Genomic DNA, 16,750 nt, shown 5'->3' with positions numbered 1-16,750 from the left:
TTTTAAAGATTTTTTATTTATTTATTTGACAGAGAGAGATCACAAGTAGGCAGAGAGGCAGGCAGAGAGAGAGAGGAGGAAGCAGGCTCCCTGCTGAGCAGAGAGCCCCACGTGGGACTGGATCCCAGGACCCTGAGATCATGACCTGAGCCGAAGGCAGCGGCTTAACCCACTGAGCCACCCAGGCGCCCCTCCACATGACTTTTTAAAAAAGATTTTATTTATTTATTTGACAGAGAGAAAGAGATCACAAGTAGGCAGAGCAACAGGCAGAGAGAGAGGGGGAGGCAGGCTCCTGCTGACTTTAGGACCCTGAGATCATGACCTGACCCAAAGGCAGAGGCTTACCCCCACGGAGCCACACAGGCGCCCCCGCATAACTTTTTAAGTTCATAACTGAAAGCTTATACCTGTTGGCCACGAGAAGGGAAGATGGTGGTGGTGGAAATGAAGATGGGAAAGATAGGTGGTCAGGACAATGGGTGAAAAGGAGCAGAGCAGCAGCACCGGAAAGGACTGTTATATTCTAGGAAATACGGCAGGAGGCGGGTCCCGGGGCGGGGTCAAGCCCCAAGTGGAAATTTTCTTTAGGAACTGCAAATCTGGGCACAGTAGAGCTGCGATGAGCTTCCCGAGGCGAACGGGGTGGACTGGGGTCCCCAGCGGACGGGGTCTCGGCCTCCTGCTCTGTGTTCTCCTGCCGGTCTGTGCTACAGCAAGCTGCAGCCGTGAGTTCAGAGGTAGAACCCGGGGTGGGAGCGGGGAGTTGGGGAGTGAGCGGTCAGACCGGGGAGCGGAACCGGCGTCCGCGGAGCGGTTCTCGTAAATTCTTCTTCTAACCCGGACCCCTCAGTAATTCTCTGTGGGCCGCTTTCTGCCTGCAGGGTGACTGTGGGCAATTGTCGCCTGGGCCAGGAGAGGGACCGAAAAGAGAGGCAGCTTCCGGGCACCTGGCGGGCTCAGTGGGTTAAGCGCGGGACTCTTGATTTGGGCTCAGGTCCTGCTGTCAGGGTCCCTGGGTGGAGCCTTACCTGAGGCTTTGTGCTCAGTTTGAGCTCTGTGGGAGATTCACTCTCTCCCTCTGCCCCTTCCCTTCACACTTTCTAAAGTAAATCAATGAATATTTTAAAAACGGGGCGGGGAGGAAGTGGAGCAGGGGTGGAGGTAAGGGAGGGGAAGCTGAGGGTTAGCGAAAAACCTCGAAAGTTAAGCCAGGCAATGGCTGGGGGAGCACAGCGAAGGGAGAGAGGGCCCCGCTGGAGATCTGTGGTCCACCCCAGCCCCTGGAGCCTCCCCTCGGAGCCCTGGGGAAACTGAGTCCCCTTGCCCCTACTCTGGACATGACCGGAGGCTTTCCCAGGGAGGGGACCTCCACAGGACCCCTTACCTCAAAGCCATTCCCAGGGTTCTCCTGGTATGAGTCACCTCATACCCCACCACAGTCAACCAGTCCAAGTGGGATGGACTTGCCTGCACGCTTGGGCAGTGGATAACCCTTCTCCCCTCCCCGTGGGACTCCAGGCGCTCCTTCACCAGCACCTCCCAGCTCAGGGTGCACAGCTCTGATGTCCTCTGGCCAGAGACCTCTTCACTCCGTTCCCACTTGCCCCCAGCCTCTTTTACAGGGTGTGACTTTCCCTCCTGTGTCATTGCCTCCCTGGAGCACTAGGGCTCACTTCCTGATATTCAGATCAGAATGTCACAAAGCGCACAGAGCCCCTTTTCTCACAGGGCTCTGTGGTGTGGATTCTAAGGGTCCTGGGGCCCAAGGAGCCAGTCCAGCGGCACCTTCATCCATGGATTGTCTACAACAGAGTCCTATGCAATATTCAGTAGACACAGAAAATCTTTGCACCAGGCTGGCCTTTCAATGAAAATCGAATAGGGTTCGTCACATCCTTGAACCCTGAGAGGAGCTTTGAGGCTGGTACTCATCTCTCTCCTTGCACCGAGGATAGGATACTTTTGTATTTATTTATTTTATTTGTAAGGAGCCCTCCAGACATGTCCATGAGCGTAGTAGCACGACATGTTTTTAGTTTTGTGTTTGGCATTTCTTGCTCTATCTGTTCTGTCATATGCACTTCTCTGAGCTTCTATCTGCCTTGGCAATGCTTGCTGCTCTAGTCTGTGACATGTGGACCACCTTTTCCAGGCTTCTGAGACCCATCCTAAGGACAGGTTATCAGCATCTCCAGGGCCTTGCTCTGACCCATGATCCCAAACTTTCCCTCACCTGACTTTGGAATCTATCCTCACCCTGTCCCCACCAGGCCCCAGCTCCTCAGGAGCAGCCCCCTCCGTGCCCCTCATCTTCCTACAGGACACTGGCCTACCTCCTGACAGTCCTCTGACATGTAGACCTCTTCTTGCCATAGCCAGCCTGGCCTGTGCCTGCAGTGGGTAGAGACCGTGTGAGGCTGGGTGTCAGCCTGGTGGGCACAGGATCCTAACTGGGGCTGTGTGACTTCCTGCCAAGCAGAGACATACTGATCCAATCCCAACAGGGGAAGAGCGCCAGCCTCCAAGGCTATGGGGAAACATATTGCAGGGACAGTCCTTTCTCTGCCAGGTCAGCCCTCTGGGGGGTGAGGGGGATTGCTGTCACCTGGCTGGCAGCGGGGTGCCTGCTGCTCTTTTTCTTCCAGCCGCAACCTCCACCTGTGTTTTTCCTTCCCAGGTCCTCTTTCGCTTAACCAAAATTTCTCCATCACATCTCAGCCCAGGCCTGGACAACCATGGTGTGAGATTCAAGGCCAGGTCAATGGAAACAAGTTTCTTTATTATGTCTGTGGGAGCAAGCAGGTCATACACACTGGTCCTTATGGGATGAAGATGAAGAACACAGCATTTTGGGAAACACAGATGGAAACTCTGGAGGACCTGGGGGAAGAGTTCAGAAAGAAACTGCTGGACATCAAAGCAGAGTTTGTCACTAAGAGCGGTGGTGAGTCCGAAGGGCCAGGGAAGGAGAACACTTGACAGGGCTGGGGCGCTATGGTGATCATGTAAAACTTAGAAGTGGGTCCCACACACATGGCCCAGTAGCCACAGCAGGTAAGGAGGCCAGAGCAGAACCAGAAGGGCAGAAGGGGAGCTGAGGAGTGCACAGCGAGTGGGGCAAAGGATTGGTCAAGACCAGAGGCTGACCTGTTTCTGCTGGTGGGGGCGGGGGCAGATTCTCTCACCATGCAGGGCAGCCTGATATGTGAGCGAGGGGCTGATGGACACACCAGAGGATCCTGGAAGTTCGCCTTCAATGGACAGTTAACCCACCTCTTTGACCCAGAGAACAGAAAGTGGACAGTGGTTCCTCCTGGAGGCCAACAGTTCAGAGGCACGTTGGACAATGACAGAGAGCTGAACAAGCTCCTCGTGAGGACTGCAAATGGAGACTGTAAGAGGTGGCTCCAGCACGTGTGGGAGCACTGGGATGAGATGCAGGAGACCACAGGTAACTCAGAAGACTGGATGGAGTGCTGGTTCTCTTGAAATGACCTCGACCTACACCAAAGTATGGGCGGTGTGTGTGTGTGTGTGTGTGTGTGTAGACAGAGAAATTGATCCATCCATGGGAAATTCTTCTTGGCAGAATAATGGCTACAGGAATGTTCTAGAATTCTTCTTTTCCCATCTCACCTCCTGGAATCACTTCCTCGATGCGTACACCTTTGTGTTTGGGCATTTCTTGAATTTCTTGCTGGCCCCAAACAGGGGAGCATCAGCCTGTTTCCAGAGATGGTCTTATGTTCTTTTATCTGAGAATTAACTTTTTCATGTCACCTGGTGTGCTGTCAGAAATCCTTCATTGCCACCTGGACTATCGTTGTCACCATCCTTGTCCTGCATCACCTCCTGTCTGTCACAGCAGGAGCGACTGCTTACCTTGCAAACCCTGCTTCCCCTTTTGGCGGGAGGAGCCCCTCGGGGACGGGCGTATCCTCTCCTCCCTCCCGACATCAGGACTGGTCACAGCAGCCTCCACAAGGACAGTGATAGACACTGATTGGTAGGATGCAACTACAGGAGCTGAGGAAGCTTCCCCCAGTTTGGGGTCCTGACTGAGGATCTTATCCTTGCATTTTCATTTCAGTGCCACCAGCCACGCGACAAGGTACAGCCCCAGGCAAGGCCACAGCCATCGGACCCTGCACCTGGATCTTCCCGTTGCTCCTCAGCTGTGCGGTCATGATGGGCATCCTTGTCGGAGACCACTAGATCCACAGGTAGTGAGAGCAGATTGAGACGGAAGGGAGGGGCAGATGGCCTGGTGTGAGCACAGGGAATGGTGAATTCCCAGCCTCACCTCTGCCCACTGCCTGAAGCTTCTCAGATGGCAGTGGGATTAGATGAATGGGATCTCATATCATGTGTTGAGAACAGCTTGGACTAGCTCCATGCTGATCTCTGATGTGGCCTCACTCACTGATAAGGCCACTGGGAAAGGAGAGGGGCCCAGACCACTGCTTAAGGCCTATTGGTGCTAAAGGGATTGAGGGATGTCATTCCTGGCTCTAACTGGGTTCTCCATTGGAGAGAGTCAATTTGGGCCCGGGGTGGGCAGGGTGGGGACAGCGGGGACACACAGCATGGGCCGTACTCCCCTTTGAGAGAGAGCAGCATGGCAGCTCCATGGGACATCTCAAGGAGAAGGGGACTCCATCCAGGCAGTTACAAGGACAGGGGGCCCAGGGTCTCATCCCAGGTAGAGGGAGTGGGAAGGCCTCTGCAGACCCACTCAAAGGGCTGGACAGTAGTGCCGTGTTCCCCCTGTCGTGGCTTGGGTCTTCACATGTGAGGCAGCAAATGCCCAGTAGAGACCGTGCATGATGGGACTAGAAGGAGGCTAGTTCTCTGTGCAACCTTGGCTGAAGCTGATGCCGTCCCTGGCAGCCAGCTTCCTGCAGACCTCAGATCCTGAGCCCCTGAGCAGCCCCTGCTTTGAGCAGAGCTGAGCTGGGGGATGGGCTAACTGAGCTCCCCTGTGAGCTCCCAGCTGAGCCGGACCAGGAATGGATGGGATGGGGGCAGGATCATCAGACGAAGAGCTCTGCATGCTGCTTGCAGGAGGCTGGAAGGGAAGGGAAAAGAAGGATCTTTGCCCACAGGGTTCCCCAAGGTTAGAGTCAAGTGCAGGCCCCTGTCTTCTGCCACATCCCCCAGCAGGTCCTTTAGGATCTGCCATGAGAGGGAGCCTGGGAACCTAAGTCACGTGAGCACACGTTTCTTACGCACTTTGGTCCTGAGCCCAGACCATTGGTAATAGGGCCTGGGGCTGACTCCGTGACTTGGTTCAGGAGGGTGGAGGTTCGTAATGGTGGCTGGGCCCAGGGCTGGGGTCATGGCTGGGGGAAATGCATGCCCCTGGGCGAGGGCTGGGCTCTGGGGTGGGGAGTGCTGGTGAAGGGCAGCCCCAGGACAGGGGACCCAGGATTTCCTCAACCATGGAGACAAACACCTGTTCTTTTCTTAGGCTGCCAAGTCCACCAAGAAGCCCTTCAGCCTGGGGACCAGCTCAGCGACTCTGCCTCTGGGCCAGCTGCCTTTGAATGAGCTGTTGTTCATCATTAGACCAGCAGCACTTCCAAGTTTACGAGTCCAGAACCTCAGTCCAGCCACCTGGTGCAGGACAGGGAAGCTCCCATGTCCCTTCTTGCATTTCGTGCCTCTCCCGTTCAGCACTTTGCACTGCCATATTCTATGCCGTTTTCTCCCATTGCTAAGTGATGGAATTCCTGCACTGAAGTGTTAAACACTTGAATGGGGAATCTCTACAAAGAGAACATTTTCCTTCTTGTCCTTTGGTTCTGTAATATCGGGTTCTTCTCTGTAAGAGGACCATGTCCTTGCAGACAGTATCCCCAAAAAGATATTTATGGAAGCTCTAGATCCTCAGGGATTTTTTTCTTCTGTGTACTGTGAAACAGGCTCATTGACAAATTGTGATTGTTGTCTTTAGTAAATTATGTCCAGGAACGTATATTTAAATAAATATTATCTTTATTATACAATATACTTAATTTGGAATTTTACTATTATTTTTTATTTTTTTTCAAAGATATTGTTTATTTGAGAGAGGGAAAGAGACATATCAAGCTGGGGGGAGGGACAGAGGGAGAGGGAAAAGCAGACTCCCTACTGAGCAGGAAGCTGTTGTGGGACTCCATCCAAGGACCTTGGGATCATGACCTCAGCTGAAGGCAGACACTTAACTGGCTGAGCCACACAAGTGCCTTCAGAATTTCTTTTATATCGCAAGAGAACTCATGGAATTGTGTTCTTCCTCCACTGTATGGGGTAAATAAAAGTGGTGATTCTGCTAGATCTGTTGTGGAGATAGAGAATTGAAGGATCACTCAGAAATCAGCTTTCCAGCAGCCATCTGTCCGTCTCAGACATGATCCTGACAGGCCACATACAAACAAACGTTCTGGAAATGAAGCAGTTGAGAATCTTTCTGAGTGTCCTGGATCCCCCACCACTGTCTCTCTTGTCATCCCTCCCCACCGACTCACCTCCTTCAGAGCACAGTGGGTCTTCACAGCAGAAACAGATCTGCTTCTAACAGTTGATTATTCGTTCATGAGCAAAAGATTGGTATCCAGAATATACAAAGAGCTTCTGCAAATAAATATCTGTAAGTCTGGCTCTCCCAAGATCTGTGCAAATGCTTAGAGCAAGTCACAGACAGTAAATCAGCCTCAAAAATCACTGAATACATCCAAGTTATCAAGATAACACGAAAAACATTGGGCTTGCTTTATACATGCATCAAACTGACAAGATTTTTAAAAATGTTTTATTTATTTATTTGACAGAGATCACAAGTAATCAGAGAGGCAGGCAGAGAGAGAGGAAGTAGGCTCCCTGCTGAGCAGAGAGCCCCATTCAGGGCTCAATCCCAGGACCCTGGGATCGTGACCCCAGCCAAAGGCAGAGGCTTTAACACATTGAGCCACCCAGCCGCCCCAAACTGACAAGATTTTAAAGAGAGCTATAGCAAATGGTGGACAGGAAATGGAGTGACAAGAGTTCTCTTCTGCGTTGGTAGGAGTTAAAATGGAATCCTTCATTTGCCGTATAGTGCACCCTAGCCAGACGGTGGTTGGTTGTGTTTATCCTACTGCATGGCAATCCCAGTGTTAATTTGAGGCCGGAAATACATGGGGACCAAAAAGCAATAGAGGTGTACGATTATTTACTGTGGTGCTATGTGTCATAGCAAAAAATTAGCCATAGGATACCTAAATGAGGTACAATGTATACAATGTGTTAGGAGTTTTTTGTTTCTCTCTAGTTAAGACTAAATTATCTGAACTCTTGTCAAAAAATGACACAAAGGTGAGCCAAAACACAGGATGAACAAAGCTTTCAAATATATATTGAGAACTTCTGGACAACATACTCTTCCAGTGGCCTCCTACATCTGAATCTCTTCACCTACACTTACAGATTAAGCTAATCCACTAACAAGGCAAATAAAACACTCTAACCCTCATCTTCAGCACATCCAGGAAATGGAAATGGAAATGGAAAATGTTGATCTCTTTGACCGTATTGGACATTCCTGGAACAATACGAAGCAGAGTCTAAGGATGAGGAGGTCCTCAGGTACCATGAGACCTACTAGGAGATGATCCTGTGGTGACCCAGATGAATGTCCTGGTGTGGGGGAAATACATCCTAAAATGTCGGCATCAGGGGACATCACCAAAACTGGGAGGACATCAGTGTGACAGCTGAGATACCAGCCAATAGGATCCAGCAGTACATTAGAAGGATTTTTCACCATGACCAGGTGGTTGGTATTCCTGGGCTACAGGGGTGGTTCTACATCCACACACCAAACAATGTGATACACTACCTTCTTAAAATAAAGGACAAGATCCATGTGATCCTCTCAAAAGATGCAGAAAAAGCATTTCACAAGGTACAACATCCTTTCCTGATGAAAACTCGTCACAGTGTAAGGATAGAGGGAACATACCTCAATACCATAAAATCCATATATGGAAAGCCCACAGTGAATATCATTTTCAAAGTACAAAAACTGAGAGCTTTTCCCATAAGCTCAGGAACAAGGCAGGGATATCCACTATGACCACTGTTGTTCAACATAGTCCTAGAAGTCATAGCCTCAGCAATTGACAACGAAAAGAAATAAGGAGCCATCTGAATTGACAAAGAAAAAGTCAAACTCTTACTCTTCACAGATGACATGATACTCTATATGCGCAACCCAAAAGATTCCACCCCAAAATTGATAGCACTCATACAGGAATTCAGCAAACTGGCAGGATATAAAATCAAGGCATAGAAATCAGTTGTATTTCTATACACTAACAATGAGACAAAAGAAGCAGAAATTTAAAAAGGTGATCCCGTTTATAGTTGCACATAAAACCCTAAGATATGTAGGAATAAGCCTAGCCAAAGAAGCAAACTACAGAAGTATAGAAAACTATGGAACACTCATGAGAGAAATTGAGGAAGACACAAAGAGTTGGAAAGACATGCATTCCATGCTCACAGATTGCAAGAACAAATATTGTTAAGTGTCTGTGCTACCCAGAGCAATCTACACATTCAGTGCAGTCCCTATGACAATACTATCAACGACAGAGCTGGAACAAGTAATCCTAAAATTTGTATGGAACCAGAAAGACTCCAAATAGACAAAGCAATGTTGGCAAAGAAAATCAAAACTGGTGGCATCACATTCTGAACTTCAGGCTCTCTTACAAAGCTATAATCCTCAACACAGTATGGTACTGCACAAAAACAGACACATAGATAAATGGAACAGAATAGAGAGGCCAGAAATGGGCCTTCGACTCTATGGTCAACGAATCCTTGACAAAGCAGGAAAGAATATCCTATGGGGGTGGGGGGAGGCAGTGTCTTCAACAAATGGTGTTGGGAATATTGGCCAGCCATGTGCAGAAGAATGAAACTGGACCATTTTCTTTTCTTTTTAAGATTTAATTTATTTATTTGACAGAGAGAGATCACAAGCAGGCAGAGAGGCAGGCAGAGAGAAAGGGAGAAGCAGGCTTCCCATTAAGCAGAGAGACCGATGCAGGGCTCGATCCCAGGACCCTGAGATCATGACATGAGCGGAAGGCAGAGGCTTAACCACTGAGCCAGCCAGGTGCCCCAAAACTGGACATTTTCTAACACCCTACACAAAAACCGCCTCAAAATTGATGAAAGACCTAAATGTGAGGCAGGAATCCATCAAAATCCTAGAGGAGAACATAGATAGCAAGCACTATGAGCTCATGGAAAATAAACAGGGCTGCTGGAGGGGCAAGGGGGAGCAGGATGGCCAAACTAGGTGGTGGACACTGTGGGGGAGGAGGCCACGTGGTGCAGTCAGCACTGTGTGTTTTGTGAGACATGAACCGCTAGCCTCTGCCTTGGAAGCTGGGAATACATTATATATCATTTAATTGAGTTTAAATTTTTAAAAATAGGAAAAAGAAAACAATATTAGTGATTTCTCCTCAACAGGCAAAGTAGTACTACAATTCACACAGTGTAGGTATATTCCTTAAATATCTTTTAAACCATTTAAAATTATTCATTAAGCTTCTATACTAGAATTGTTAACCCTTAAAAACCTAAATTTCTGGTGGAAATTGAGAAGTAAACGGTAGTTCACTCTTATCCTGGCATTCCTAGCTGATTGGCAGATTTTAAATTCTTTTCACAATTTTTTGAAACACGTGACTTCTCATAGTACATTTTCCAGTTTGACACAGGACATGCTTACCCACAGACCCACGTATCTTGAGTTCCTTTGTAAAAGGAAACGAAAAGTAGATAAATCTATGTTCCATGAATAAATAAATAAATAAATAAATGCAGGCTAGAACAGTTCATCCAGCTTTTGTTACAGCCCTCACACATGGGGTCACACCTGATTCAGTCAGCTGAGTTTGGTTCCTCCAGGTGCTGTTGTTTACAATGTGGCTATTTAGTTCTCAAAGCCTAGAACTAACAAGAGTGTTTCCAGTGACTGAAGGGGATGGGATACTTTATTATCTATCATACTTACAATAAGTCGAGCATTATGTGGCTGCTTTTATGCAATTTGTAGGATAGGAGGATGATCGTGAGTGAAAGTGATGTACTCTTGCTCCAACACTCACTTTGTCTCAGAGCTGAAGTGTGGTCACTGAAAAAAAAAAAAAAAATCACTCATTTTTTTCCTCCTCTGCAAACCTGAAGGTAGCACTGCTTGGAAATAGGATTCTCTGTAGAATTTACGGGTTGCTAAGGGGTTTCACAGCTGGAGGAATAGCATTCCTCTGCTTTTACTTTCAGAGCCTGAGAAGGTGTTTTAAAAGTGGCCACAGGCCCAGATGCTTCTCCTACACTTGCAAAGAAAGGGGACATGAAGCTAGGTGCCTTCAAAAAGAAGGGAGAATTGCCTATAAATTATATCTCACCAAACTTGATGCTTACAAAAGATGGGGGTAAAATTCACCTAGTGCCCCCCAAAGAATCCAGTTAACTTGTCACACCCATAGGGCCATGTGGCTCTGTCTAGTGGTTTTCACGCATGAAAACCCTTCCTAGCCCGTCCGCGCCCCGCCCCTTCCCAGAGATGCTGACAGAGGCGGCTGCAGTCGCCCTGGCACGATTCAGTCTGTCGCCGCCTCCCCCTGACAGCGGCGCTCAGCACCTCCGCTCTGCCTCTCAGCTCTGCCGGTGGCTCCCCTTGGGGCTCGGTCCTCGGCCGCTTCCTCTGCCTGGGTCCGCGCGCCTTCCCTCGCCTCTGCCGCAAGCGTAAGAAGGGGAAGTTGGGCGACGGTGAGCAGCTTCTCCGGGACAGAGACCGGGTCCCTCTCGGCGGGAGACAGGCGCCCTCCCGCGCAGCCCGCCCGGCCCAGCAAGCGCGTTCTGCTTCCCACCGGGCTCCTTCGGAAGCCGCTCCGCGCCTCACCTGGCACCCCCCACCCCGGCTCGGGGTCGCGATGGAGCCCACGGCCGCCGCCACGCTCACGGAGCGCTCGGGGCTCCTGTTCCTGCTGTTTCTCCTGCGGCTGCCGCGCGGGATCACGGCGGCGCCGGCCGGGTCGGTCGTGGGCGCGACGCGCGGCGGAGCAGGGACAGGTGAGTCCCGGGATCTTGGGAATCTTGTCGCCGGCTTGGGCCGCCCCCCCACCCCCCATCCCCCCCCAAGCCGCCGCCGCCGCCGCCCGCGGGCTCCTTTCCTGCTCCGCGGAGTCCGCCGCCTGGAATTTGCCGCCTTGTGGAAAAGAGGAAGTTGGGCGACCACGGACTGCCCGGCTCTGGGCGATGGAGCCGGGGACTGGGGGGTGGGCAGGGGGGAGGGGGAGAGGCCGCGGCGGGGAGTCCGCTGTCGCCCCCGCCCCCGCCTGCCCCCTCGGGGAGCGGGAGCCCAGCCCTGGAGCCCCGCCCTGCGTACAGGACAGGGCGATCGCACAGGGCCTGGACCCCGCACACCCCCGCGACTCTGCCCCTGAAGCAACTTCTCCAGGAGTCCCCACCCCCGCCCCTCCCATGCTCCCCCTGGATATATTTTGTGGACCTTTTTGGGTTTTCCTGTTTGGGGAGTTTTGTTTTGCTTCTATTTTATATCATTCTGACTTGTGCATTTCTCTGAGCCTTGTGATCCCTTCCTCTAGTCTCTGCTCAGAAAATTCTTCATAATCTAGTCCGTGCAACAGGGGACAGGCCTTTCTTCACTTTGCCTGGACTCATCCTTAGATCTCATTAGGGCCATCTGCTGGGCCCTATGGAATCCTGTGACCCATGGTCTTGAACTCTCCCTTCTCTGACTTTGGATTCTATCCTCACTGTCCCTACCCTGCCCCAGCTCCTCAGGAGCAGCCCCCTCCCTGCCCCTCATCTTCCTACAGGACACTGGCCTGTGTCCTGACAGTCCTGTGACATGCAGGCCTCCTCTGCTATGGCCAGGCTGGCCTGTGCCTGCACTGGGTAGAGTGACTGATGCAGCTTGTGGCCTGGTAGGCGAGGAATCCCATCTGGGGATATGTGGCTTCCTGCCAGGCAGAGGTATCCTGATCCTATCCCCAAAGTGGAAGGGCACCAGCCTCTACACTAGGGTGAGCCTCTGTGAGGGGACAGTCCTTGCTCTGTCTTGCACACATTCTATTGCTGTCACCTGGATGGCAGCGGGGTGCCTGCTGCTCTTTTTCTTCCAGCACCAAGTTCCACCTGTGTTTTTCCTTCCCAGATGCTCTCTCGCTTTCCTACAATTTCTCCATCACACCTCAGGCCACGTCTGGACATCCATGGTGTGAGATTCAAGGCCAGGTCAATGGAGACGAGTTTCTTTATTATGACTGTGGAAGCAAGCGGGTCATATCCGTTGGTCCTTGGGGGATGAAGCTGAAGGACACAGCATTTTGGGACACACAGATGGAACCTCTGGAGGACCTGGGGAAAGAGTTCAGAAAGAAACTGCTGGACATCAAAGCAGAGATTTTCACTAAGAACAGTAAGTACGAAGGCCCAGGGCAGAAGGAGAACACTTTCGCAGGGCTGGGGAGCTATGGTGTTCATGTAAAACTTCGAAGTGGGTCCCAGCAGCCAGGGCAGACAGGGAGGCCAGAGCAGGAGGGTGAAGGGGAGCTGAGAAGTGTGCAAAGTGGGTGGGGCAAAGGATTGGTCATGTCCAGAAGCTGACCTGTTTCCCCTGGTGGGGGTGGGGGCAGATTCTCTCACCCTTCCAGTCAGCCTGATGTGTAAGCGTGGGGCCAACGGACACACCACAGGATCTTGGCAGATTGTCTTCACTGAACAGTTAACCTATCAGTTTGACTTGGAGAACAGAAAGTGGATAGAGAGTTCTCCTGGAGGCCAACAGGTTAAGGACATGTTGGACGGTGACAGAGAGTTGACTGAGCTCCTCATGAAGATCGCAAACGGAGACTGTAAGAGATGGCTCCAGAAACTGCGGGAGCACAGCAATGAGATGCAGGAGACCATAGGTAACTAGAACACTGGTTGGAGTACTGGTTCTCTTGAAAAGATTGGCTGACCCCACCATAGTGTGTGTATGAGTGTGTGTGTGTGTGTGTGTGTGTGTGTGTGTAATGATGCATACATGATGAGTTGTGCTTGGGAGTACAAGGACCACTAGTGTGTCCTAGTGTCCTTCCTTTCCCTGCTCACCTCCTGGCATCTCTCCCTACTGCACATAGCTTCAGTTTTCTCTCTGTGGATTTCTTCCTGGCCCCAACCTGCAGGCCTCATTCTGTTTCCAGAGATTTACTTCTTACTGTTCCCTTTTCTGAGCCTCATTGTTGTTTTTTGTGTCCCCTGGTCTCTTTCTCGAAATCCTTCAGTGCCAGGTGAAATGTCAGCTCCTGACAAGATGTTTCTGTCACCATCCATACGTGTCCCCTCCTCTTCTGTCACAGCACGAGTGACTGTCTATACGGAAAGCCTTGCTTCCCCCATTAGCTATATGACATGCATGAACCTTCCATCCCCAGGACCAGTCACAGCGGCTGCCACAAACACGGCAGAAGGAAGACATCTGGGCTGTAGGATTACGTGGGGCAGCAGCAGCTAAAGACTCATGCCCCCGGTTTGGGGCCCCTGATCAGGGCTCTCACTACTGTGTTTTCATTTCAGGAGCACCGGCCACAACCCTGCATGTACCTCTGGTCAAAGGCGCCGCCATCAGGCCGATCACTTCTGTCCTCCTTGTGGTCCTCACGCACTCAATCCTCCTTGTTGTCCAAGGCATGGTCCTTTGAATGACAGGTACTGTGGGCAGAACTGAGTCAGAAGTGAGAGGCAGATGGCCTGGGGTGAGCACAGAGAAAGGCGAATGGCCAGCCCTGGTCCTATTACTTGAACCTTCTCACCTGAACACGAGACCAGATGCGTTGGACTGTATTAGATTCTCCCAAGAAGGAGACTCACCAGGAGCTGTTGATGTAGAAGTTGAGGTAGATAATTATTACAAGGGATTGGCTCACGACTGGGGGGTCTGTGAGCTGGAGAAACAGGGAAGCTGGTGGTGGGCTTCCAGTGCAAACCCAAAGGCCCGAGAATCAGGGTATCTGTGGTGTAAGTCTAGGTCCTGGCCAGAAGACCCAAACACCAGGAGTGCTAATGACCAACGCTGAGGGCAGGAGAAGGATGGCCCAGCCAAACTGAGAGCAAAGTCACCTTTCCTCCGCCGTTTGTTCCATTCAGGCCCTCGTGGATTCGATGAGGACAGTCTCCTTTACTCAGTCTACTGATTCAAATGCTCATGTCTTCCAGAAACACTCTCTAGATAGACCCAGAAAGAATGTTTTCCCAGCTATTGGGAGGCATCTCTTGGCCCATCAAGTTGACGCATAAAAGGAGGCAAGACCAAGTTCTCACATGCTTGATAGCTGTTACCAGGGCAAACTTATCCTTGAGCTCTGATAGTGCCTCGCTAAGGCTGGTGGGAAAGCACAGGGCTCCCCTGCTCCTGACCCCAAAGTTTGCATCCTGTTTTTGCTAAGGGATTGAGCAAAATCAGGCCTGGCTCAGAACAACTTTTCACCTGGGAAGGGCCCGAGTGAAGGGTGGTGTGCAAACAGTAGGAGCACCGGGCAAAGACAACACTCTGGCTTGGGGGAGAGCAGCAGGTGGCTGCACATGATGTGTCCTAGGGATGGGGGACCTCTCCATGCTGCGTCCAGGAGAGGGGTCCATGTCTGAACCAAAGAAGAGGGGTGGGAAGGCCGTTGTCCATCCAACCAAAGGCTGGCTTGCAGGGCTCTGCTCCCATGCTACTCTGCTTGGGTGGTGGCAGCTAACCAGAGGGCCCATGGGAGAGACTCTCCAGGATGAGATTCGAAGGCCAGAGCTCCAGGGTCCCCTGGGATACCTGGCTCAGCCCTGGTGCTCTCAGAACCTGGCAGCTAGCCTCCTGCAGAGCCCAGAGCCCCAGCCAGCTGAACTGCCCCTGCCTTGAGCAGAGATGCCTCAGAGTGGCTCAGGAGAGGCCATTGAGCTGCTGTTAGAATGGGATGCTGTCACCTGATCGGACCAGGAAAGGGTGTGGCAGGGCAAGGACGGTCACACTCAGACCTTGTGTTCAGCTACCAAGGGGAGGAGAGGCTGAAGACAAGGGAAGATGGTTCTTTGCCTACAATCTTTCCCAAGGCTACAGGAACCAGGATTCAGGTCCCTCTCTGGGGAAGGCTCCCAGCCACTCTCTTGGGCTTTCTCACCTGGCCAGAGGGGGGCCAGGATCTATGTCATGGGAACAGATGAATCATTGGTGGCTTTTGTCTTGAGCCTAGGTGTTGAGTAGTAGGGCCTGAATCTGACTGTTTTGTGGTAATGAGGGAAGGGTTTGGTTAGGCTGCTGGACCCCGGGTTTGGGTGTCCCAGGGTTGGAGGTGGGGGTAGTGTAGGGTGTTACTTGACTTTCGGTGTGAGCTGGGCTTTAAGCCAGGCAGTAACTGGGGAGGGAGAAGCCCAAGAAAACTGACCCAAGATTTTCCCAGCTACAGGAACAAGCTCCTCTTCCTCTTTTAGAGGCTGAAGTTGCTACAGAAGGCCTGAGGATCTCTCTCCTGCACTCGCTCTCCCTTCTGATGAGTTGCTTCTACCTGCTGTCCGTGTCCACCGATGGGACCTTCGATCTCTGTGGCGAAGGCAGAATCCTCCAGTCCTCCAGGAGATCGTGATTATGGTGGAGTATTTCCCTGCCTTTGTTCTCCATCTTGATGATCCACCTCTGCATTTTTTCGTAACATGGATGCTCTGGTGCTAACTGTTGGGATTCCTGTACTTGGCCTTCTCACTGCCTGAACAAGAATTCTGAACAAAGAGAATATTTCCCAAATTCTCCTTCAGTGTTGGAAATCAGACACTCGTCAATATCATGAGCTGCTCATTGCTAAAAGAATACTCTGTGAAAGTGGAGAATCTCAGGGCTTCTTTCTTCTGACACTCAGATCTGTTGAGTAGGACAAGATTGTATTTATGATAGTTTCCTTTAGAAATTTATCCTTTAAATAGGTATTTAAATAAAATATTAAAGGTTACATTATTTCAGAAGTTTACATTATGATGCAGTGGATAGAAATGGCATTCAATCTCTCTGAAACCACCTCTCAAATAGTCATCTGTCAGTATCAGACATGATCCTGACACTCTGGATGCAGAAGAAATTCTGGAAATGAAGCAATGAGATTAGAATTTCCCCAGACCAGACATCTCCAGTAGTGACTCTCTTTTGATTCCTCCCCTCTGACTCACCTCCTTCAAGGCACAGTGAGTCTTCAAGAAGGAAACAGATCTGCTTCTAAACGTTGAGATGCCCTTCAACAGATGAATGGATAATGAAGATGTGGTCCATATACATAAGGGAATATTACTCAGCCATCAGAAAGGATGAATACCCAACTTTTGCATCAACCTGGACAGGACTGGAGGAAATTAAGCTGAGTGAAATAAGTAAAGCAGAGAAAGTCAATTATAATATGGTTTCACTTACTTGTGGATCATAAGGTATACACAGGAGAACATTAGGAGAAAGAAAGGAAAAATGAAGGGGGCGGGAATCGGAGGGGGAGATGAACCATGAGAGACTGTGGACTCTGACAAACAGAGTTTTAGAGGGGGAGGGTGGGAGGGATGGGTGCGCCAGAACTATTAACTAAGTTGCGCCAGAACTATTTCCTAAAACACACCATCTTTTATTACGACAAATCTTTAATGTCACGTTGCTTAAAATTTTCATTAAACTTTTACT

At 50.6% G+C, this 16,750-nt stretch overlaps 2 protein-coding genes across 3 annotated transcripts; both read left to right on the top strand.

The window, feature by feature from the left end:
• The first annotated feature begins 602 nt into the window (after positions 1-602).
• LOC101685787 (UL16-binding protein 3) lies at positions 603-5,973 on the top strand. 2 transcript variants are annotated; one of them, XM_013056734.2, is made up of 5 exons: positions 603-728; positions 2,681-2,947; positions 3,179-3,454; positions 4,094-4,226; positions 5,474-5,973. In XM_013056734.2, the coding sequence occupies exons 1-4, from the start codon at positions 623-625 to the stop codon at positions 4,216-4,218; spliced, it is 774 nt and encodes a 257-aa protein (XP_012912188.1). In that variant the 5' UTR covers positions 603-622; the 3' UTR covers positions 4,219-4,226; positions 5,474-5,973. The 2 variants fall into 2 exon arrangements, with proteins under 2 accessions (XP_012912188.1, XP_004753613.2); XM_004753556.3 differs by having other exon boundaries at positions 603-740.
• A 4,693-nt stretch (positions 5,974-10,666) lies between these two features.
• Positions 10,667-16,374, top strand: LOC101686081 (UL16-binding protein 3-like). Its single transcript, XM_045080190.1, has 5 exons — positions 10,667-11,121; positions 12,230-12,493; positions 12,711-12,986; positions 13,636-13,767; positions 15,529-16,374. The coding sequence occupies exons 1-4, from the start codon at positions 10,983-10,985 to the stop codon at positions 13,758-13,760; spliced, it is 804 nt and encodes a 267-aa protein (XP_044936125.1). The 5' UTR covers positions 10,667-10,982; the 3' UTR covers positions 13,761-13,767; positions 15,529-16,374.
• Positions 16,375-16,750: the final 376 nt, after the last annotated feature.

This window comes from Mustela putorius, unplaced genomic scaffold (assembly GCF_011764305.1).
Source record: "Mustela putorius furo isolate JIRA1106 unplaced genomic scaffold, ASM1176430v1.1 tig00000450_pilon_pilon_pilon, whole genome shotgun sequence".
In the NCBI taxonomy this organism is placed as follows: Eukaryota; Metazoa; Chordata; class Mammalia; order Carnivora; family Mustelidae; genus Mustela; species Mustela putorius.
Note: the sequence above shows the minus strand (reverse complement) of the source record. Positions and strands in the feature narration are given on the sequence as shown.